At 40.2% G+C, this 23,153-nt stretch overlaps 1 protein-coding gene across 1 annotated transcript in view; it reads right to left on the bottom strand.

Moving 5' to 3' along the window:
- Window positions 808-23,153, bottom strand: part of LOC110394380 (sodium channel protein type 5 subunit alpha-like) — a 222,397-nt gene continuing 200,051 nt past the window's right edge. Inside the window, exons 23-28 of the mRNA XM_021388192.1 lie at window positions 17,119-17,400; window positions 9,563-9,616; window positions 8,158-8,299; window positions 7,814-7,914; window positions 7,072-7,342; window positions 808-5,575 (exon numbers count right to left, since the gene is read on the bottom strand). Coding sequence (XP_021243867.1) covers window positions 4,341-5,575; window positions 7,072-7,342; window positions 7,814-7,914; window positions 8,158-8,299; window positions 9,563-9,616; window positions 17,119-17,400 — 2,085 coding nt within the window. The 3' untranslated portion in view covers window positions 808-4,340. The remainder of the gene's footprint in view (window positions 5,576-7,071; window positions 7,343-7,813; window positions 7,915-8,157; window positions 8,300-9,562; window positions 9,617-17,118; window positions 17,401-23,153) is intronic.

The following is a 23,153-nucleotide window of genomic DNA, read 5'->3' as shown; positions in this document are numbered from 1 at the left end:
TTAAACAGAATTCAGAGAACTGAAACAGGGTAGCTAAATGAGTGCAAGGCCGTGAGGAGATAGTGATGATTCCCTCAATACTGAAAATATCACAGTTTGGATATCTTCAGGATGGAAGACTTCAAGTCAGGTACTAGGAAAAATTTCTCCTCAGAAAGAGTGGTGATGCACTGGCACAGGCTGCCCAGGGAGGTGGTGGAGTCACCATCCCTGGAGGTGTTCAAGGACCATGGAGATGTGGCACTGAGGGACGCGGTCAGTGGGCATGGTGGGATGGGTTGGGGTTGGACTTGGTGATCTTAGTGGTCTTTTCTAACCGCCATGATTCTATGATTCTAAGAGCTCAGGGAAGAGCTCCAAGTGTGGTCATCTGTCCCTCTTGAAGCTCCTTCGAGGTCCAAGGCACTCAAGATTTGGGAAGGATGGTGCTCTTTGTTTAGTGGCCATTTTAGTATATAACTAATATAATAACAATCAAAGGGCAGATCAGTATAACTAAAGTAGATATAAATCCGTTCTACCATTAAGTAAACTGATTATTTTCTCACCCAAAAATTCTCCATGAATTTCAACAAGCTTTGGCTCAAGCCTTTAACACCCTCTTGTAAGCCTTACAGGGCAAGATGAACTGGAGGGGACTTCATTAACTAACAAAAGTCACCATGCATTTCTCAAACAAAGGTGCTCAAGGTGCCAGAGAAGTCACATAAATGTTGGTAAAATAACAAAAAATAATTGACACAGGAAATATTTGTTATCCTTATTTATTTAATAAAGAAACATAATAAATTTGATTTTTTTTTCCAGGTACAAACAGCTTAATATGTCCTATGATATTGGCTGATATTTTCCTTGCTCTTTTTGTAGCTTGAGCGATTCATGTGGTAGCCTTTATTGAACAAATCAACAGAAAAAATGGTAGCACTCATGCTTATAGACAGTGTGGGCCAACTGTTAAGTCAGTATCTTTAACTAAATCACTGCACTGGGAGCATGTATCGTTGCTGAGTACAAATGGGCATCTCCATTGATAAAAATCTGCAAGTGAGGCTATTTGAATTTTTGGAGGGGAGTGCTGCATACCATACAAAGATACCATTCTCTCTCCAGCTTTAAAGAAATGTTCAACAAAATTGAAAACCCAATGGAAAAGCAATCTTTCAGTTACACAGCTTTTGAAAGTAATTTACAATTCATTTTTTAATAAGTCTCACTGTAAACACCTATAGTTAAGATCTAATTTCATATATTTTTTTTTGAATCAACAATTTTTTAACAGATTTTGGGTAGAAACCAGAACCAGTTATATTGCATTAGTACTACAGGGTCTCACAGCAATGGCAATGAAATGTTCAATGCATGAGTGAAATGACCCAAGGAAGAGCTCTTCTTTAATATGATCGGTTGCCAGCTAATCTTCCCACTACATCCCATTCATCACTGGGCCACGCTCTTATTAAGAATATAAGTTGAATATAAATTGCAAATAATTAAAATATTTGTAAAGCAGAGTGATCAGTGTAGCACTGCTATGTGCAGGTTGGCTTTTTTTATTGTTTGTTTTGAATATTATATATCAAATGATAAAAATCAGATAAGAAATCCTCTTATTTCTTAGCTTTTTTCCTTCTTTTATTTCATTCTGAAGCTTTAAAAGGAAAATAATTTTACCAGTTGTCAGCCAATAAATGCTTGTTCAGCAGGTGATGCATGTACTATTTCCTAATTAAACAGTTTCATTATAGGCAGCAGTTCATTTCTAATGATCAATAAATCCCATTGAGAACAAAACATTTTAGTCAGTAAGTCATGTCCTCTGAGTGTCAGTCACTCTATAAACTCACAATATACTTATATATGTATAGGTATATGTATGTATATGTGTGTGTGTGTATATATATATGCATATAAATATAAAAATCGCATACTCTTTCTGGGTGATATGTACAGTCAGAATAAGATTACAGCATAAATACACAGGGAATCTGTATAAAGTTTCTCTAATTTGAGAAGCCTTGAGCAAGTTTCTTTTTTGGGGTTGGAGGAGGGTGAGGGGAAAGGATGGTGAGGACGGAGGAAAGAAAAAAGAGTGTTTTCACTTTAAGGAACGAAGAGTAGTTCCCTTAGGTTAGAATCTAATTACATACAAGATTTAAAGGCAACAAAATCTCCAGAGGAACAGCCCTATGTTATACACCATAGACATGGGGTTAAAAGGGCAAGAGAGCATGATTATAATACTTATAGAATACGTTTCATTCCCTTATAGCACTTTGCAACCAGAAAGTCTGACAACACCCCTGTGAGGTAGGTAAGTATTATTACCCCCATTTTACAGATGGGTAAACTGAGGCACAGATAGGTTCAATTATTTGCCTAAAAATCATGTAGCAAGAATCAGGAATAGACCCCAGGAATCCTGCTGGCAAATACTCTGCATTATCCACTAGCCCACTCTCAAGTGAATGCCTGAGACGCCTCTCAATGAATGGAGAGAATAAATTAGCCCATATTTACAGATACATAGTCATTCTCTTGACACGCTGTCTTTACACATTTTGACTTATTTAGAGGACAGATAACAACGGTCATAGACAAAATTTGCTGTAACATGTTGCTTTAATTCTTGTTGCCAACCCCATGTGGATTTTGACACCTTTACAACCTGGGATGTAACTAAATGTCAATCACAATACACCTTAAATACATTCTTGATATCCTTGCTTCTCCAAGGTGAAAAGCACAATTACTCTTCCTTAAAGTGCAATGGCTCATTACAGAAATCTCAAGATTTTTCACGAAGTTCAACCAAACCAAGTACAATCAGTCTGAAGGTGAAAAAGAAAGAACTTGTCTGCAGTGACAGACTTGTCTCTATATTCCACAAATACTTTCTCATATTCTACCACAGCTGAAAGTTTAATAATAAATAATAAGCTATGTTAGCACATAAAACCTCTAATACTTTTCTACAGCCACACATCCACCTTCCATTCTGTTGTCATTTCTTTGGCCTGAAGCTGACGGATGCATCAGCTGTAAATATTCCTTTACCTGCAGGAATTAGGATATTTCTATTTTCTAGTAGATTCTTATCATTGGTTCCTATAGTTCTTGCCTTCCCCAGTCATCTCTCTGTACCATCTGATAAAATGCAAGATGGACACTGAGAAGAAAGGATTCAAAACCTTAGAGGTTACATACAGATCCAGGGGCAATTCCCCTCCCACCTTCTTGACCACACTGTTGCAGCCATTCCTCACAACCCAATCAGTGTTGTTATGATTAATAATACTATTTTTGGAGTAATATTGATGCACAGAGTTTCCAAAAAAGCTGCTTAGCTTTTCCTGGGAAAACAAAGCCTATCCCATGCCCTTAACAGAAACTTTGCCAGCATAGACGGTGCCTTGAGCACTACACACAAGTGATGCACTACTTCTATGGCAAGTTTGATTGCAGTATTCAAAGCAGATTCTTGAAACATACTAAAAAATTAGTGCTTTTATTAACAGTTTTACAAACAGAATCCATTACTGTCTGGCTTCCTGGAGGACAGAACAAGCAATTTCTTGTATTATTTTGTCATCATTTCCTTCTCTTTTTGTTTTTTTTTTTTGTTTTTAATTATTATTATTATTATTTTTTCTATTCCTGCTGATGAGCAGTTGCAAGTCCCAGCGGGGAGGGCTGAGTGTAATAAACAGTTAAATGTTGCTAACTGGATGGTTTACTTTGCAACAACTTTCCTCTTCAAACAACAGGGATCCCCCAAGTTCCTATTACCTCAACTCAGAGTTCATCATGAAGAGTGTAAGGATCATTAATCTCCATGGAAAAAGAGACTTTTTAAGTAAAAAAATATCAAATATAATAAATTTATGAAAGACCATTCACAACATATACAGTAAGTGTTACATTTTGCTACAGCAGCTGTGATATATTTTTTTTCTTTTTTAGAATGCAAGGTCATACATTGCCATAAGTAAACACACTAATATGAGTAAGACCTTAAATGAATGTATACAGCCAGGCTTTATCTGTGGATAGATATACACTGTGTTTACTGTTTTACAGTCTAGCATATTCCTATTCACACCATTGATATAACAGCTGTGACCCTGCCAAGATTCTTCCTGTGCATATATAAATATAAATATTGAGCCAAGTCAAAAAGAGCAGGGTCAAAGGTTATATGACTTATTAGATTCCTGTAGTTAAGGGTAAAAACTCCATTGTTTCTTTTGCAACTAATGTTTAATAAAAAGGCTGCTTCAATCGTTGTGTAGTTACAGCATTACATTCTGTAAACAATATTTTAAAGCATTCTAAACAGACATTTAAACAATTGATTCTTTATCTCTGTCTGGTGAGAGCAAACAATCTATGGCCTCGTCACTTTTGCTTGAGTCTGTCAACTTCAGCTGGAGATTCTCGCTTGTACCTCTGGTAACGCTGTCGTAGGATGGAGGGAAGGATGTGGAGGACAGGGTTTCTGATTTGTCTATTGGCCTGCCATAGTTTTCATTCATCATGAATGCAATGAGACCCTCCTTCTCGGGTGCATCATCCTCGAGGATGCTGCCGTCAAAAGTTCTGTGTCGGTACAAGTAAGATGCCTGCTTCATCGAGCGCCGAAACAAATGTCTCCTGTAGGCGCGCTGGATGACGATGGCGGAGACCTCTTCTTGTTTCCGTCTGAGAGTTGTTGTTATTGGTTCATAAGAGATCTTGGATGGATTCGCCGCCATGAACTTTTCTTCCATTTGTATTTTAAGGGCATCCATCTCCCCAGATTCTCCTAGCACCCTTTTTGTAAAAGCAAACAAAATATCCAAGCAATGGATCCGATCTCCACTGACCATGGGCAGGTCCATCGCTATGAGTTTGATTTTGTTTGGTTTCGCTATGCGCAAAGGTTCTGACAGTGCATCTGCAAAGTCTGAAAGTGCAGAATACTCAATAAACTGAGTGGCTTCAGGGTCAAACTTCTCCCAGATTTCATAGAACATATCAAAATCATCCTCACTTAGAGGCTCTGTACTTTCCTCAGTGGCTACACTGAAGTTCTCTAAAATAATGGCTATATACATGTTTACAACAATGAGAAATGATATAATGATATAAGTAACAAAGAATAAAATCCCTACGGCAGGACTTCCACAGTCTCCCTTTGAACCATTTGCATTTGGAAGGTTTGGGTCGCAATACGGTGGTCCAGTGTTCAAAATAGGATTGAGAAGACCATCCCAGCCAGCTGACGTTGTGATTTGGAAGAGACAGAGCATGCTGTTAGCAAAAGTTTGGAAGTTGAACATGTCATCAATTCCATACTCCTTCTTAACATAGGCGAAGTTAGCCATGCCAAAAATGGCATAAATGAACATGACCAGAAAAAGCAAGAGGCCAATGTTGAACAGAGCAGGTAGGGACATCATTAAGGCAAAAAGGAGAGTTCGAATTCCTTTGGCTCCCCGGATGAGTCTTAGGATCCGGCCAATTCGAGCCAAGCGAATGACTCTGAAGAGTGTGGGAGAGAAAAAATATTTCTGAATGATGTCAGAAAGTACGGTGCCTTGAAAAGAAAAGACAAACAGCAAGTTATTACCTTGGAAATAATCCTCGATTCCCTTTAAAGAAATCAATGGGGATTATGGAAAAAATCAATGAGAAGTTCTGCAAACTGGAAGACCTAAGATAAAGGGAATGGCATTATCGTTAGCATTTTCATGGTCACTTAATCCATGCAAATTTTGTTGAGACTCTGAGCAAAAGTGTCAGTGGCAGTGATAGTTTTATAAAGGGAAAAGTCATCTATTGGGAATGAGAAACCAGAATCAGGTCAGACAGGATGCAACTATCTGCAGCTTTTGGGCATGAGCCATTCATCTGGAGCGCAGCTGGTCAGGAGTTTTCTGATTTGAAAATATTTTTGTTTGCAAAATGTTAGCAAGTCAACATTGTGCCCTGGGTTTGTTTTCATGAGCAATAACCAAAATGGAGCAAGTTCCTACAGGAAATCAGCTTGGTTGCTTGCTCATTAGTTTTTCTAGTTTCCCTGATGGGCAGGGGAGGAGCTAAGGGCTAAGGCTACACTAGCAAGGAAATAAGCTTGCATCCCTGTGGCTGAACTCTCTTCCCTGCAGAAATAGACCAGCTTTAGCCAGGCTGTCCACTGTCAACAGTCTCCAGATGCAAGGAGCTATGGCCAGCTCATGCCATCCCATTCCCTACCTAGGAGAGGCTTTTTTGGCATGGCCCAACTGCTCTGACACTGAAACCTGTTTGATCATGGCACACAGCTACAGCCAACACAATGGCTCTACTTAACCGTCTGCTATGGACATGCCCACAGAACAAAGGCTCTGATAACAGCAGTGTGACAGTGATGTTCCCTGGTGATCCAAATCTCTGAAATCTGGCTGGGCTTGGCTGATCCAGTGTCCCCAAAATGCAGGCTGTTCTCTGGGCACCAAGGACATTCTGCCTTGGGACCTTGGTCCGCCAGACAGTTTAGTGCAACAGGAGCATCAGTGAACAAGGGGATGGCTCTGTTTTCCTAACAAGACACCTGTACATTCACAGAGCTGAGAGCAGCCAGACTCACTGCACCTGCCCACAGCTGACCCACAGATTTTTTTCACACTTACATAATAAAAAGTGAATAGCAAAATAATAGCAATTTGCATGTGCCCTTTTCATGTGGCTTTTTCACTTCTCTGACTTAGGCTGTTATCCAGCACATGGCTGAAGTGTATGCTGCTGGTTCTGGATCATGTTTTATGTTCACATACATTGAAATCAGTACTATAGTACGACACAGCGATGCCTGTTATCTTCATCACTACGGTCAGAGTGTTGGCTCTGAACATATTTGTCTGTCTAGTACATCCCATCCTTGATCATGCAAGTTAGGCAATGCTACCTTAGGATCACTGGATCACTTAGGATCCAGTTCTCTGAGCGCATTTTTTTCCATGAATCTTTCAACTCTGTCTAATCAAGCTCACATCAACTTTTAAACTTTTAAGTTGGTGTTAAAGTGCTTCTCTGCCACTCAGATTCACCTACCTACGATAGACAGAATCACGACGACAAAGTCAAAGATGTTCCAACCATTGGTGAAGTAGTAGTGTCGTAGTGCCAGCATTTTGAAGATGCACTCCCCAGTGAAGATGGCAACAAAAAGCATGTTGATTTTGTGGAGGATGTTCACTTTTTCCTGACTTTGATCATCTGTTTCTACCATCATGGTAACCATGTTAAGGCAGATGAGAATCATGATGGAGACATCAAAGGCTTGTTTTGAGACAACATCAAAAATAAAACCTTGGTATTTGTTCTGGAGGAAAGAAGAGAATTGTTAGTTAGGAGATTTGAACCATGTCAAAATGATGACATGATTGTCTGCTGATTCATCAGGAAGCAGAGGAAAATAGACTATATATCATTTCTCACCAGCACTTCAGAAACAAGAAAATGATGATGGATGGTTGGATGATAGAGTTTTCAAATCCATTTACGCCTAATGATTCTTGAAACTACTGAAAAAAGATATTGGACTGAGGCCACGAATTCATTCAACGCAGACATGTGGCCACTGGAATGACTGCATATGTAAATTGGACTTTTAGTCAATACGGCCGAACAGTGGAAATTCTATACTACACAGGAAAGTAGGATTGCAAATACTGTCCAAAATCAAAATATGTAAAAGAAAAGTGGCTTTCATCTGGGAAGTGGGATAGCATTTATTCTGTTAAATAAATCTCTATCTATTACATATTATTCAACTGAATTATGCCATTCTTACCAGTGGTCTTGGGATTGGCTTTTGAGGTTTCTTAGATCCCAACTTTTTCATTGCATTATAATATTTTTTCTGTTCTTCTGTCATAAAGATGTCCTGGCCACCTAAGTATAGGATAAGAAAAACACTGTTATTTCCAATGAAGAACCCCACTGCCTCCATCCAATGTCCAGGGCAGCATTTTCTTCTGCTATGGGGAGATGAGGGGCTGCTTTTGTAAAAGTCTCACATAATAGTTTGTTCTAATGTTAATTATGAGGCTGATGTGGCAAAGCTACAACTTATAAGTCAGTCTCTTGCCCTTGTCTCGGCAGTGGTCACAAGGTGATGTGCAGCATATTCAATACTTATCTTTTTCTTCTGTTGGTTGAAATTGTCAATGATGACACCAATGAAGAGGTTCAGTGTGAAGAAAGACCCAAAAATGATGAAAATCACAAAGTACAGGTACATGTATAAATTACATTCCCATTCAGGCTGCTCCTCACACTGCAGAGGGAAAAGGGAAAACACGAAAATGACGCCAGATCTGCACAAATCAAAATATTAATGCAGTTCAGAGAAAACTATCCATCAGCAACAAAGATTATGAAAGAGGAAAAACAATGCAGCTCCTGCTAGCAGAGTCAGCACTTCATGGTCTCTGGTATCTGAAATGGCATGTTTAATTCAGCTGTATTTTATAATACTGTCAACAGCGATCACTCCGCCTCAAAAAGTGCAACTTCAGAATAAATCCTATAAAATGTTCTCAGTATGAACCTGGAAGGGGAAAATAATCAGCCCTGCAGTTAACCCTAATCTTACATGAACTAATGGCACTTGGGAAGAAACAAAAGTATGATTGCTATACAATTAAATGCTACTGAAAAATACGGCATTTAGAGTAAATGTATTTAGAATTATATCATCTTCTTAACAGAGAGTTCAGTATGCAAGCCATTTTGATAATAGTATTAACATCAGGAAGAACTTTCCAAGGAAGAATGGTATCCGAAACACCTGTAGCATAATCCTAGAGTCACAAATCCACAGTTCTGGGTTATCAACAGCTCATCCATCTCAGAAAGAAGGGAGAAAGGAAAAAATCAGGGTGTTTCAAAGGAGCTCAGTGGCACTAAGGAGGCTCTGGCTTTCCAAATCCTTTTCTTGCATAAACCAACATCATGCAAAGGTGATTCTCTGTTGATGCTGTGAAGTTTTTTCAACATTTGTCCTTCTGTTCAAGGCTTGACTCCCTGTTGGTCAATTCAACTTGACTAAATCTCATTCTCAAAATCTAACAGTAAGTGTAATCTTGTGCCTTAAATATATTAAAAGAGGGAATGGAGACAATGCCTCCTTCCAATAAAAATAAATACCAAAACAAAAAAAATCCCAACGCTTCCTGTAATCAAAAATTCAATCCATGGCAAATATGCCAGTCAGTGGGGAGAGTGGAAGAAACAGAATGGACAATTTAGGTTTTTTTTTTGGTAGACTCAGCCTCACTCTGGAGATGCCTCTCTGTGCTGGGAGTTTTCCAGGACAAACAGACAAATTAGTTGCCTAAAACTGTGGGCTGGATTTGATTTAATTTCAGGGTCATGAGACTTCAGTACCATCTGCAAAAAATGAAGGTCTGCAATGCTCTCAAGCAGAGTAAGATAGGGACTGGCAGCCTGCGTGTATTTTTGTTGCTGTTGTTAAACATCCTGAATGTCGCAAAAGTCAATGGAAAAGGAAATAATCCCTTTCACTGTTGTGACCTACCTCTCGCGAATCCACTGCTGCATACATAATGTCCATCCAACCTTTAAATGTGGCCTGAAAAGAAACCACAAAATACATAATTGAGCATATTAAATTAGCATATCTGGAAATGATGGTATCACCATTGTGATGACTTTCCAAAACACAGCGTTGAGTATGTTCTTCATAACTAATGAAGTGATTCTCCTTTAAAGTAATGTATATCCATCAGTTAATGCTCAATTAGTCATTTAAAATCATATATAAGGATATAATATATGATGCAATTATAGGGACAAAACAGGGGCTTTTAATAGGAATGGGGAACACGGCAATTAAGTCTTCTGAAGCTGGAGTAGGAACTTCTTTATACCTTAAGAAGCTGAAGCAATCAAGAAACAAGGCGCCATAGGGCAACTCAGAGTGCCTGCATCACACAGGTCTCAGACCAGGAAAGATGGATTCCATCTCTAACACTCATTCAGACTGACAAGCATTGGGTACATTTTGGGGTCCCACTGAAGCTTGGATTCTGCCCTCTTTTAAAACAGCATAAATCGAGGCATGTCAAAGCCAATGGAGTTGCATGAATCCACGCTGGCTTGAAAGGGACAAGGGCATCAGCACCTGATGTGAGCCTGGCCAAGGACATTCAGCCTGCACCACAATTCAGATTTTCCTTTTTGAAGTATGAAAACAAAAAGCAAGGTTTCTAATTATTAAAAAAAAGTTTAAACAAGGAGAGCCTCCATGGAAATCAGTGTCTATTACTGAAGCTCTTAATACAGACAGAGGAGTGTCAGTTCCTAGAAGAAACACAAATAAGTGATTTTAGTTATTCTGTAGCAAAAGCATGGCTCTTTGCTGTCAATATTTGCCTCTCATTAGACACACTCGGATACCAAGCATATCTGGCTTTAGCCTGGCTCTGGTCTAAGCCACATTACCTTTATAATTGTCTGCTGGGGTTGTTTCTCATTTGACTTCTGACCTACTTAGACTTACACTGCATATAAAATCAGTGAGTAGATAACGAGGCATTTTTGGATGCACTGATTTAATCGGATTTACGCTAGCATGCATGACCCACACCCAATATTTTTTTAAATCCTACTGACACCTAGGTTGAATTTTCTCCATGGTGTGTAGGCATGCAATTCCAGATAATGTTAAATGGAATTTGGCCTGGAGTTCCCAGGAGAAACCCAGGCATTTGTGCTGGGCTGGATATATCCAGTGGTTTTAGAAATGCTCCATTATCCACTCTCAGTTATTAAATTAAATCCTGGAGGTAATGCTGCCATTCCATTCTCCTCTGAACACTACCAATTCAAAGGAAAACGTTGTACCAGAGGTCAACCATGTTTATTTCTCATGAAAATATATATAAAATAATGTATGAGAGAGTGCATTCATTACCATCTATTGAATAAAAAAGACAAAGCTCCCAAATCAGAAATCTTTGGAAAATCTGTGCCATGCTACAATGTATTAGAAAACACTTCAGATGTAATGTATGTACAGGAATGATCAGCAGTTTTATCTCAACTATTTCTTAAAACCTGCCACACTGATCCTCTTTAACTGTTTTAATATTTTCCTTTTTCACTGTTCTCTCTCTAATCTGCTGAAAGATTTCCTGGTGTCATTACAGTCGCTTGCAATTTCCAGCTCAAACTGCTCCTCAGGAAGAGTGGATGGGATGCAACGAAAAATCCTTCTGCCCATGGCACACAATGATATGATCTTAGCCTATACTTTTCTCCCACTTCTGAGGGAATGTTTCCTCTGGAGGAGCTATTTTGCCCCTCCATGTGTACCACAGAAGCAAGAGACGACTGCAAGTTTGCAGTGCTAACAGCTGATGAAATGATCTGATGAAAATAAATATTAAGGAAATGAAGAGCTGTGATTTTCTGCTTTTTCCCAGTTGTCCAGAAGGAGGAGAAGTAAAAACCTCCCAGGCTTCTGGAAAGCTTCCCTAGGCACTTCATCTGCAGAGGGTAAGAAGTACTGAGAATGAAAGAAATACAACACTGGGGAAAGAAATTATCTGGAATTAGTAACCACTTACACTCCGGATAAGGAAGTGACAAAATCTTCATGGGAGTGTTTGTGATATTATCCTGCCTGGAAGCTATCCAGAGAAGCACCATTTTCTACTGAAACTGTCATGTGATGAGATTATCTACAGATAAAATCCAGGGATGGGATTATGTTCTGTTATTTGACTGGTGGTTGGAGCTGCACTGCAGAAAATGAGTGGGGAGGAGGAGAGGTGGGACAGCACTAGATGCCCTCAAACCATTTATTGTAAAACCAAACCGTAACCTAAAATAAATCAAGCCTTCAAATCTGCCTGGAGGAAGTCTTTTTTTTTTTTTCCCAAGAAAAAGATTGCAATACTGCTATAAAAACGACTGCTTTAGAAGACAGAAATATTGGTCTTCACATTTCTGAAATGCTTCTTCAAGTATTCCTACTGTTGGCAGACACATCTGAAAGCTAAGATAGAGCTGCCAACACTATGGCCAAATTGCATGTATTTAAGATGGCTGCACTAACTCCATTCTCTTTTCTTTCAATTTTTTTTTTCATTCTGTTCGATTTTATACAAAATATTCATCTAACATTTATTTTGCTGAGGAGGGCACTATTAAGCACTGGACACATTGGCGCGCCCAAGATGTCTGCATGGCTGCTGGGCTCTGCTCTCTTTGAGAGCACTCGTGGATCTGCTGCTTGCTCCCAGTCTTTCGATACATGGAGAAATCCTCTCTCGTTGTACCAAAATATGTTTTTTTTTCAGAAGTATGCTGATTTTTTTTTTAGCATTTTGCAGCTACAGGGAGGGTAAAATGCAGCATATTGTTTAGCAAAGTGCAGAAGATCATGTAACCTAGTAAACTTAGACACCTCCTGCTATCTCGTGATCATTCTGTAGCTGGTTTACCAGCTCAGTCATGACTTCCCATCTGGCCTGAAGGACTGATTTAACTCTACAGCTCCTGGTTGCTGTACTGGTGTTGGAGTGCTCCCATCATATTTCATTCCCTATCTGGACACCCAGAGTGACAAAGAGTAGTAGGATCTAAGTGATGTGTGTTCCCATCAAAGAACAGAGGAAATTAAGATTAATTTCCACAAGGAAGCAAGATGCCAGGTGAGAAACAACTTGTTCTCTCAGTGTTCTTCACCGGATTGCTGAAATTCTGAGATACACTGCAAAATGTACACGGAGGTTATCACAGTATGAAAGCAAGGATTCTGCAATGGAAATGAAAAATTCCTACTGGAAATTTAAGATATTTATTTGTCGACATCTGCAAAGCAATTCTGGGAATACAGAAAATGCACTACTGAAGGACTGGGTTGTAGCAATAATTTCTTCTAATAGATTAGGGTGTTAAGGGATTAAATCCCCAGCGGAGCGAATCTTCCCTCTTATAAATTAAAAAATCATGATAATAATGATCTTTTCCTCTCCATGAACAAGACATTTCCCTTATCAAATGAGCAGAGTCTACTCCTTACTTTAGTCGTCTGTTATGAGACAGTCTTTTGTGAGCTTGAGAAACTTAAAATTAGAATGACCACTTCAGTGGGTTTAGTTAAGGCATTTTCAGAACAACACTGATCCTCAGTGAGGTAGGAAAAGAGCAAATGCTATTTGGAAGAAGTTTCATGAGCTTGTCAACAGCATTTTCAGAAAGTTTGCTTCTGGATAGCAGTAAGCCTTAAAGGTGCTGTAGTAGCAGCTTTTCATTTCTTTCAAATGTGCTGTAGAAGTGAAGACAGAACGTTAGGCAGACGGAATTTGTCTTACACGTTTCCATTTGGATTTTCAGATATATATCCAGGCATCCAAAGGTAATTCAGAGTCATTTAAAGAAGCTGAAAATGTCAACACTCAAGAGACAAGCCCCACTTAAAAGCTCATATTTTGCATCCCCCAGGGTTGTAACCAAAATGCTTATCTCATCATTGCTAAAGAGTGTCTCAGCATGAACAAAGATGCAGCAATGTATCTGCCCTTTTAGGAGAGCTGCCTTGTTAACTGATCCCCTGCAATTCCTACAGCAGTTTGCCCATGAAATGTGAGCTCATATGGAGCATATTTGGCAAGAAGTGCCTGTAACTGACACTCCTCGGCTGGAGTCTGGCAAAAGAGATCCAGATGTTCGGGCCTATTTTCTGTGGGTGTCATCTTTATGTTTTATTGCCTAAGCCTGTCGTTAGCAGCAAACAGAAGAGCTCCAGGTGCAGGAAGAAAGTCAAAATCAATACCCTAATGGCATCTGGCTCCTGCTCTTCCTCCTGGAGGAAAGAGCCAGCACCTGCCATAGAAGCTGAGCAAGGTCTTAGGATTCCTTCGCTCCTTGCCATAATGAGCTTGTCCAGCCTGCACAGACTCCATGCTTATGGCACTTCTTTTGTAATTCCGCAAGTTTCTGTACTTTCTGTACTTCTGTACATCTGCACCCACAGCAAGTTTGCCGACGACACCAAGATGAGTGGGGAAGCTGACATGCTAGAGGGAAAGGATGCTATCCAGGGAGACCTGGACAGGCTTAAGAAGGCCCATGCCAACCTCATGAAGTTCAACAAGGCCAAGTGCAAAGTCCTGCACCTGTGTCGGGGCAATCCCAAGCACAGATACAGGCTGGGCGGAGAATGGCTTGAGAGCAGCCCTGAGGAGAAGGATTTGCAGGTGTAGGTTGATGAATGACTCAACATGAGCCAGCAATGTGTGCTTGCATCCCAGAAGGCCAGCTATATCCTGGGCTGCATCAAGAGAAGTGTGCCCAGCAGGTCGAGGGAGGTGATTCTGCCCCTCTACTCTGCTCTCGTGAGACCCCTTCTGGAGTACTGTCTCCAGTTATGGAGCCCCCAACCCAAGAAGGACATAGAGTTGTTAGAGCGGGCCCAGAGGAGGGCCACGAAGATGATCAGTGTGCTAGATCACCTCCCCTATGAGGACAGGCTGAGATAGTTGGGGATCTTCTGCCTGGACAAGAGCAGGCTCCAAGGAGACCTTATAGCAGCCTTCTAGTACCTGAAGGGGGCCTACAGGAAAGCTGGGGAGGGACTTTATATAAGGGCAGGTAGTGACAGGAGAAGGGGAAATGACTTTAAACTGGAAGAGGGTAGGCTTAGACTATCAGGAAGAAATTCTTTACTGTGAGGGTGGTGAGACACTGAACAGGTTGCCCAGAGAGGTTGTGGATGCCCCCTCCCTGGAAGCATTCAAGGCCAGGCTGGATGGGGCTGTGAGCAACCAGGTCTAGAGGGAGGTGTCCCTGCCTATAGCAGGGGGTTGGAACGAGATGATCTTAAAGGTCCCTTCCAACCCAAACCATTCTATGATTCTATGATTAAGTGAAACTCTACTTCCCTGCTACCCAATATGGGATTATAGGTTTGAAAGAAACCCACAGGGCCATCAAGTCCATCTTCTGTTGGAAAACAGCAGTACCAGGCTATTCCTTTATTAATGTACCGAGATCTAACTTATGACTAATTACGTTCATCTAGTTCCAACCCTCCTGTTGTGGGCAGGGGTGCCAACGACTGCATCAGGCACTAGATCATGTTGCCCAGGGCGCCATCCATCCTGGCTTTGAACACCTCCAGGGATGGGACACCATCTAGAATTTCAGTGCATATCTGAGGGAAGCTGCTCAGGTCTGCGTTCATTATATTTACTTAACTCAGAGTCAGGTCTCAGTAACTTGACTAGCAGAGAAAGTCTGACCATGTCTCCTTATTTCCAGGGTTCTTTAGAAAATAAAAATTATTAGGTAGATCTTCTGATGCATTTTTTATTTCATCAAATAAATGAAGCATCTGGCATTCAGTCTGGGAGGAGATAAGAATTTCCAGGTGAGGCACAGTATTTTAAACCTGGAAATTTTTGCTCAGCTAGATTGGGTGTTTAAATAGAAGACAAAGAAATCACTGTATAGAACAGAAAATCTAATTAAAGCTGTTCAAAGTGAGTTAATCTACCCTGCATGAGTGAGCTGAATATCATAATTACATGCAAAAGATAAAAGTGCTTGCTCTCAGTTCAACTTTATGACATGAAAAGAACCCTAAGTGGCTGTGCCCATTCTAACCCTGCTGCTTTCCAGAGAGTATGAAAGCAAAGCCTCCATAGACAAGGGTCAAAAAATTGCCTACTGAAGTGTATGTGTACCAAGAACAGAAAACGTAAGTACATAAGGATCATCATTTCTACAAGAAAGAGAGCTACTTCATGAAGATGTTTCACGTGCCAGTGATAGAGAAAAAAACATCTGGCAGGAAGCACATTTGCATCAGGTGACGTAACAGAAGTGGAAGATAGGACGAGGGACTTGTGGGAGGTCCACATCCTCTCTGAAGGACAGATGGTGGATGTCTACATAAGAGAGCTCAACAACTGAGCACCCAACATGCAAGATTTTATCTGTGAAGTGATGAGTGCCATGAGGCACTTCAAAACAGCAGCTTCCACGTCCAAAGATACGGCAAGGTATTGGTTTCATTCTTGGTACATAAAATGCAACTTAACCAGCACGTCTAGCATGCATCCATTCCTTGCAATCACTACGCTTCAGAGCAAATTAGGAACAACAGAAATAAGTATCATTACCACCATTTTACATGAGGGCCCCATGGAACTGAAATGAAAAGCAATTTGCCTAAGATCACACAGCAGGCCAGTGACAGAGCATGGACAAGAGGATGGCTCTCCTGTGGTTCTATCCATTAGGCTTTGCTGTCTTACAGCACATTCAGTCTCTGTGTACACAACCTGTTTATCCATGTTTTATATTTCCTGCTGAAAAAGGTCATAAAAGTGGCTCACATCTGTCTTTATAGATCAAATACTGCAGTCAGCTTTCAATCTCAACAGTCTCTTCCTCTAATATGCTCTCTCCAGACTTCCAGAGAGACCAGAATCTCTGGAGTTCCTGCAATTTGATCACCACCGTGTTTCGCCGTTATTTTCAAGCTCACTCATTATGTTTAGCAGGTGGAAATGAGGACAAGGAGCCAGAATGAGAGCCACCACTGTTCTTCTCAAACATCATTAAAAGAGTCCTCTGCTACTCCAGCTTTGTGCAGTGACTTCAGCTGAGTAACTGAAGGTGCTGGAGGTTTGTTTTTTCTGAGAAGGTAATAATGAAGGCCCAGGTGATTCAGGAAGGCCAGTGGACTCTGTCCATATGAACAGTCCTTCCTGTACCATGGCTTTTTGTTTCTGGATCTGAACTTTGCTCTGGATTGCAAAATTGAAAAAGAAATAGTACTTAATTCACTTCGATAGTTCAATCACCTCCCAGAGGACTTACATTAGTGATGCACCAGAAACTCAGAATAAAACCAGAAGCTGCCATAAATATCTCTAGGCCGAATTAATATGCCATATATGAATAATTTTCACTTGAGAAAAGGAATTCCCCTGATGAATAAGGCTGAGAAAAAAAAAAGAAAGCTACAGAGGTTAACCTGATCCTATGGTGTGATAATATCAACAGGAACAAGCAACATTTGCCCATCAGAGTTCACTTTCAGATCATCACACTTACCACTTGCAGCAGAGCCAGGTACCCAGCACCAACGTTATCAAAGTTAACTTTAACTTTTGTCCAGTAAAACGTGCCAGAAACATTATAGAGTATGCAGTCACTCATGTTGTTAATAATTTTAGAGTCTAACGGCATATCTCCTTCCGTCTTATTAATGCACTTCCCAAACTTCCCAGCAAACAGGTTGACTCCCATGATGCTAAAGATGAGCCAGAAGATGAGGCAGACGAGCAGAACATTCATGATGGAAGGGATGGCTCCCACAAGGGCATTGACCACCACCTTGAGTGAAATGGGAGAGAAAAAAGCAGAATTATTGACATTTTTTCAGAAGAAAAAAAAAGAAGTAATTTCTAGAGGGATGACACTTTTTCCAGATGTATCTTTTAATTCAGAAGCAATCTGCAAAGTCATCGTGACCTCCCAGATCCTACTGGATGATACACTTCAGTCAGATCGTCTTTAACAATCATGCAATTAATTGCAAATTACTGGGGTACATCAGCATCTCAAACAGACAAGAACAAAAATCTGAAATCTTTTACTGAACTTGGGCCTCTGTACTGCTTGGGCTATGAACTCTAGCTGCGATAAATTTTGCTGTACTAAACCAAAGTCCCCTGGTCAGTATGAATGATTAAAACAGGAAAAGCATTATAACAAAAAAATTATGTTTTCCTGTGACATGCTGTAAAGATCCACCACACCAACACAGGCAGAGCTGTAACCACTCTGTTTAAAACCACATATAAGAATGTATGTAAGCAGACCCTAAGGTCTTTGCCTTCTCTATCTATATTTTTGAAACTGAGACAAGGTGATACTGATCCATAAAAATGGAATTTTACCCAATTGTGAATCTGATTATTGAAAATGTCAGTTCTTGTTTTTCTTGTATTACAGTCTGACTTTCTGACAAGGAAATAATGTAACATGTATTTCTCCATCATTTTTGCACTGTTGAGGGAGAAAAAAATACCCAGAAGAGTAAAATGGTGTTCATGCATGTATAGCAGCATCTTCATCTACAATATATAGTACAAAATTATGTAACTCTTTCAAAATCCAGATGAGTATTTTGTGCATTTATGAACAAAGCTCATTTTTACTCAGGGAAAAACTGCTTGATGTTATTTTATTTTCCCTCTATAAGGCCATTCTTGGTTACTTCAATTTCTTTCTTTTTTTTCCCCCTAATCTTAATTTTCAGTTTTGGATGCTCTCTGTTCCTAATTTTATTGCTTTAAAACCAAGTTTTCAGCATTATCAAAAATGCCAAAAAATTCAGGGGCTTATTTGAAGACACTTTCAGCCTTTGTCAAAACAACTTTCATTCATTTTCCTATAAGGGACAATGTTGCTGTCCAGTTTTCATCTGTGCCAGCCCAAAGCCACAGTGCTGATGTCACATTTGCTGCTGCACCCACTTCAACCCATAACCCCCATGGCAGGACACAGACATTCAGGTTCCAGCACTGAGAGCCATGGCCATGCCTGCATCCCACTTTTTCCCCTCTGCCAAATTATGTTCAATGACTCGAAGATAATGAAGCATGACACGAGACTGGAGCAAGTCCTGTAACACCTCTCCAAATGAATTATGAAGAGAGGATTTGATTCTTCTCTCGCTGCTGCTGCTCTTACACCAGCCTGATGCCATCTGCTCTCCTGCAAATGCTCCTCATTTGCACTGGGACCAGTGAGAGGACTTAAAGACCTGAATATGTGAAGGCAAGTTACTATCATAAATTCATGCTAAAAAAGGTTTAGCTGCTAAACTTGCCATGGAAAGGCAATGTACATAGGCCTGTTTAAGAACACGTTTTATACCTCTTCATTTCCAACAGTGCCTTATAGGTGGAACAACCTTCTCAGTGACTTCTAGAAACTGAGCCACCTCACGCCTGAATTCACAGTGGTATAAATGTTGCACCACTTGTGCCTGGTCCCATCCGTCCTGATTGCGTGGATCACCTTTCCAGATGAAGCTGTTTCATATTTTAAATCCAGAAATAGATTTTCTCAATGTGTTAATCCCACCATTGTTACAGAGGCCACCAGACATCTCGTCAGTATTTCCAGGCCCAGGCTATAATTCCTAACCAAACCTGGACATGTCTTTTGCAAAGACATTTAATTTACACTGTTGTGATTTCAAATAATGGACCCAAAATATAATTAGATTATCTTCTCTTGGTGTTCTTTTTCCCCACTGTTCTAAGCAGGTGCCACATTTTTGTGTAGGGTTTGCTGAACTTGAAGCACTATTCACCTGCTGTTAGATATAAAATCACAGAACCATAGAACCATACAGTCATAGAATCATGGAATGGTTTGGGTCAGAAGGGATCTTAAAGATCATCCAGTTCCAACCCCTGCCATGGGCATGGACACTTCCCAGCAGACCAGGCTGCCCAAAAAGTGCCATCCAGCCTGGCCTTGAGCACTGCCAGGGATGGGGCAGCCACAGCTCTCTGAGCAGCTGTGCCAGTGCCTTATTGCTCTCTCAGCAAAAAAAATCCATTTATTTCCTAATCTAAGTCCACCCTCTTTCAGTTTAAATCTGTTACTCTTGGCCCTATCACTGCACTCCATGATAAAGAGATATCTTCTCTTTTCCCAGGTTATGATGTGGATGAGTTACCACTGAATATTGCTTTGAGTAACGAAAAAACAGAGCTTCTCTCCAACTGCTGTGGTTCCTTTGGATTTCTAATAATGCTGGTAACACCCTGCAGAGAGTTCCCCATTTTTAACGGCCCAGCTCCAGCACTTTGGGGGAATCCCAGTATTCCAGTGCTGCCGGCACTGCCAACCAAGGAAGTGCTGCCCTCTTCCACTGTTTGTGATGCTATTTCCCTGTGTACTGAAGGATTGTAATGGTCACCTCCTTTATCAGACCTGCCCAAAATGTTGTGTCGTGCTGAGTGTTCACTCCAATCCCTAAGTCCTTCTTATCTGCTGTTTTCCAAGAAACGTTCCCAGAGTGACCTACTTTTCTGCTCCCGCAGCACACGATGCATGTAGTTTTATTAAAATGCATGTTGCACAACTGATCTGGTTTTCCCCATGATCCAGATCAGTCAGTATAATTCCCTTATCAGTAATATCACTTAGTACCCCGCTCACTTCGTGTCTTGTCAGCAAAGATGTTATATTTGCTTCCAGATGCTGCTAAAGTCCAGATTAAGGACAGTTCTTACTGCAATGGATCCCTCAGTCTGGGACACTCATCACTGAATTTACAATGTCATCAGTATTTACAATCATAATTTTCAGATCTATCATCCGTTTTAAATTAATTTGAAGTATGTTTACTTGGCTTGGTATAAAGCTTGTGTTTTGATCACAATTGTCCCGTAGCATCAGATTCCACTCTGAAATATAAGGATATTATAGCAGCACAGTTACCGTCATCAGCATAATTTCTAATCAAATCAAAGGACCATATCAGTTGCACAAGAACTGTTTCCATGAAATCATGCTAACTAGCATTAATTATGCTATTTCTTTCCTGCATGTATCTTGTAGCAACCTTTCCATGACTTTGCCTACTATCAGTTTCACATTAAACAGTCTATCATATTCCCACTTATCCTTTTGAAATGCTGCAATAACCATCTTCTCTGGGAAGAGCCTTGAAGGGAATTGGAACCTCTGAAAGTAATGCCCTGAGGGACAAGAGACGGAGAGACACAGAGACGGCGTCATTTGGGACAGGCAGACCTAAGTTAATTTACCACGGGCTCCAGCATGGTTTGGAATGCGGTAAGTGATGGGGCAATGGCACATGCACAACATGGCAGGGAGCTGCAGTGACTGCCAGGTGGGATACAGGTCCTGAAGTATCTTTGCTGCAGCATCTTTTCTGGGGACAGGAGAGCAGTTCTGCTTTATTTATTAAAGTTCTGTTTTACTTTGCTGATACCTCTGGTGTGATGAGAGGTGCCAAAGGCTGCTCCCAAATCACAGGTCCCAGGCCATCCATCAAAGTGCCACACAGTGCCTTTGCCTCAGGACCAATTGCTTGCAAAATTTAGGTGCATTGATTTAAGTCTTTTGCTGTATTAAGAACTTCCTTACTCCTCTCCTCACCATACAGAAATCCTTATTAAAGAAAAAATAAATTATACCAGAGCAAACTGTTATTTTCATATTGTCAGTGTTTGCTTCTAACATTATCATGATTTAATTCATCACTGCACTGGTAATTTTCCCGTGCATTCTGGAGCATACGAACTCCTAATAATGAAAGGTCTAACTGTCCCTAGTCATGTTAAGTGTGGTTAGACATACTAAAAATAAAATTATTTGATTTTCCAATAGCACGTATTCTCAATTACACTTTATGATAGTTTACAAGCTAATTCGCTACCTCTGATGGCTCAGAAAGACCGAGTACATTTCAAGTTGCAGCAATGGTACAGGGAGGTGATCAAGCACCAGGGGGATAGCAGCTATGGACATCTTAGCATGGAAACTTGCTGGGCTGATGCAACATCGTGTGCCTACACCATGCAGGATATCCAGGAAGCCAAAATCTTGCTGTTCTCAGAAAACCTCTCAACAGAGCTGTGAAAATTTTCATGTTATTTCTTTCCTATTGCAGTTTCTCATTTTTCCAATGCTTTAGGCTACTCTGTCCACTCTTTTTAAGGATTGAGTTCAATTTAATTAAACCAATGCAAAGTCACAAGGGAGTATTGTTATGTCAGCTTAGAATACGTTAAAGGGGTTTCACTTGAACTTGCAAATCTACCACTAGAAGCTAAGCCTTCATAAATAAGTATTGAATTGATTTGCACAAATATCTCTCGTAGTTAAACTAGTGCAACTTTTACTGAAACAAACTTTTATTCAAGCTATGCCTGCTTCATAAAGACTTTGAGTGAAGTCATAAGATGGCATAGGATTGAGACCCTAACTAACATCAGTAGTGCGACATCACTTTGTACCAGCTGAGAATCTGCAGTTTACTTTTGTTCTGATTTGTGGATAAACTTTAAAATGCTGCCTGTGTTTGCTGGAAGGAGTGTGGTGAATAAAATAATGCAGATTTGGGTGCCCAGATGAATACAGATTTTGCTGATCTTTATCTCAAAAATGATGCAATTTAGAGAATCACAAGTTCTCTGGAACAAAGCAATAGATCCTTAACACTGGTCATCCTCAGAACGGGCAAACTATGGGTAAAGGGTTTTCATACACATCATTGTGTTTCCTGGGTTGTGAGTCATGCTCTCCTAGACTTCTGTCTGTCTTACAGCGATGGTATTGCAATGAGAGCAGTTAATTGCAAGGAGCTCCATGCACGAACTGCATGTTCAGAAGTTCCATCTGATCATAAGAAAGGTATGCAATCTGTAAGTAGCAATTAGCAGTAACCTCCACTGATACAGAAATTAGTTCTCAGGTTATGCATAGTGCAAAGAGTTAAATAAACAAAGAATCCATGACTGATCAATTCAGCAGGTAGGTTGCAAATAAACAGGGATGCTGTATGCATGAAAGGGAGAGAAATGGATCCTAAAGACAGAACAATGAACACAAGCTACACAGTTTTAATGTTAACCTTGATATCCCACATTAAAACTCCAGCCTGTTAAAATGAAAAATTTTGTGTATTCGTTCGTTTGCTTTCCTTATCTTTGGCACTTCTAATTTTTGCCTTAATTATTAGTTAATTATTAATTAATTATTTCCCGGTTGGTCTTCTCTTAATACATGTCAAAGGCAGGGAGTGAATTTGTAGCTTGCTTATTCCTCTGATGTGCCTTATAATGGAGAGGTAATTGTTAGCCAGATGCTTCCTCAGCCAAGAAGCTGTTTTTTGAAGTGAAATATGACAACTTAGGCAGCAGGATTAGTTTATCATGACATCCACAGAGGATAAAGCCATAATGGTACAATTGCAAACAAGACAAAGGATGGATTCCTGATTTTGTTGTTTTCGTACAGCATTATCAATCATTTTCTTTAGCAGACGAAATGAAAACTAGACCGAGTGCAACAGGGCCCTGTTACATGGTTGTTGT

This window comes from Numida meleagris, chromosome 2 (assembly GCF_002078875.1).
Source record: "Numida meleagris isolate 19003 breed g44 Domestic line chromosome 2, NumMel1.0, whole genome shotgun sequence".
NCBI classification, from domain to species: Eukaryota; Metazoa; Chordata; class Aves; order Galliformes; family Numididae; genus Numida; species Numida meleagris.
This window is presented reverse-complemented; position numbering and strand designations above follow the sequence as displayed.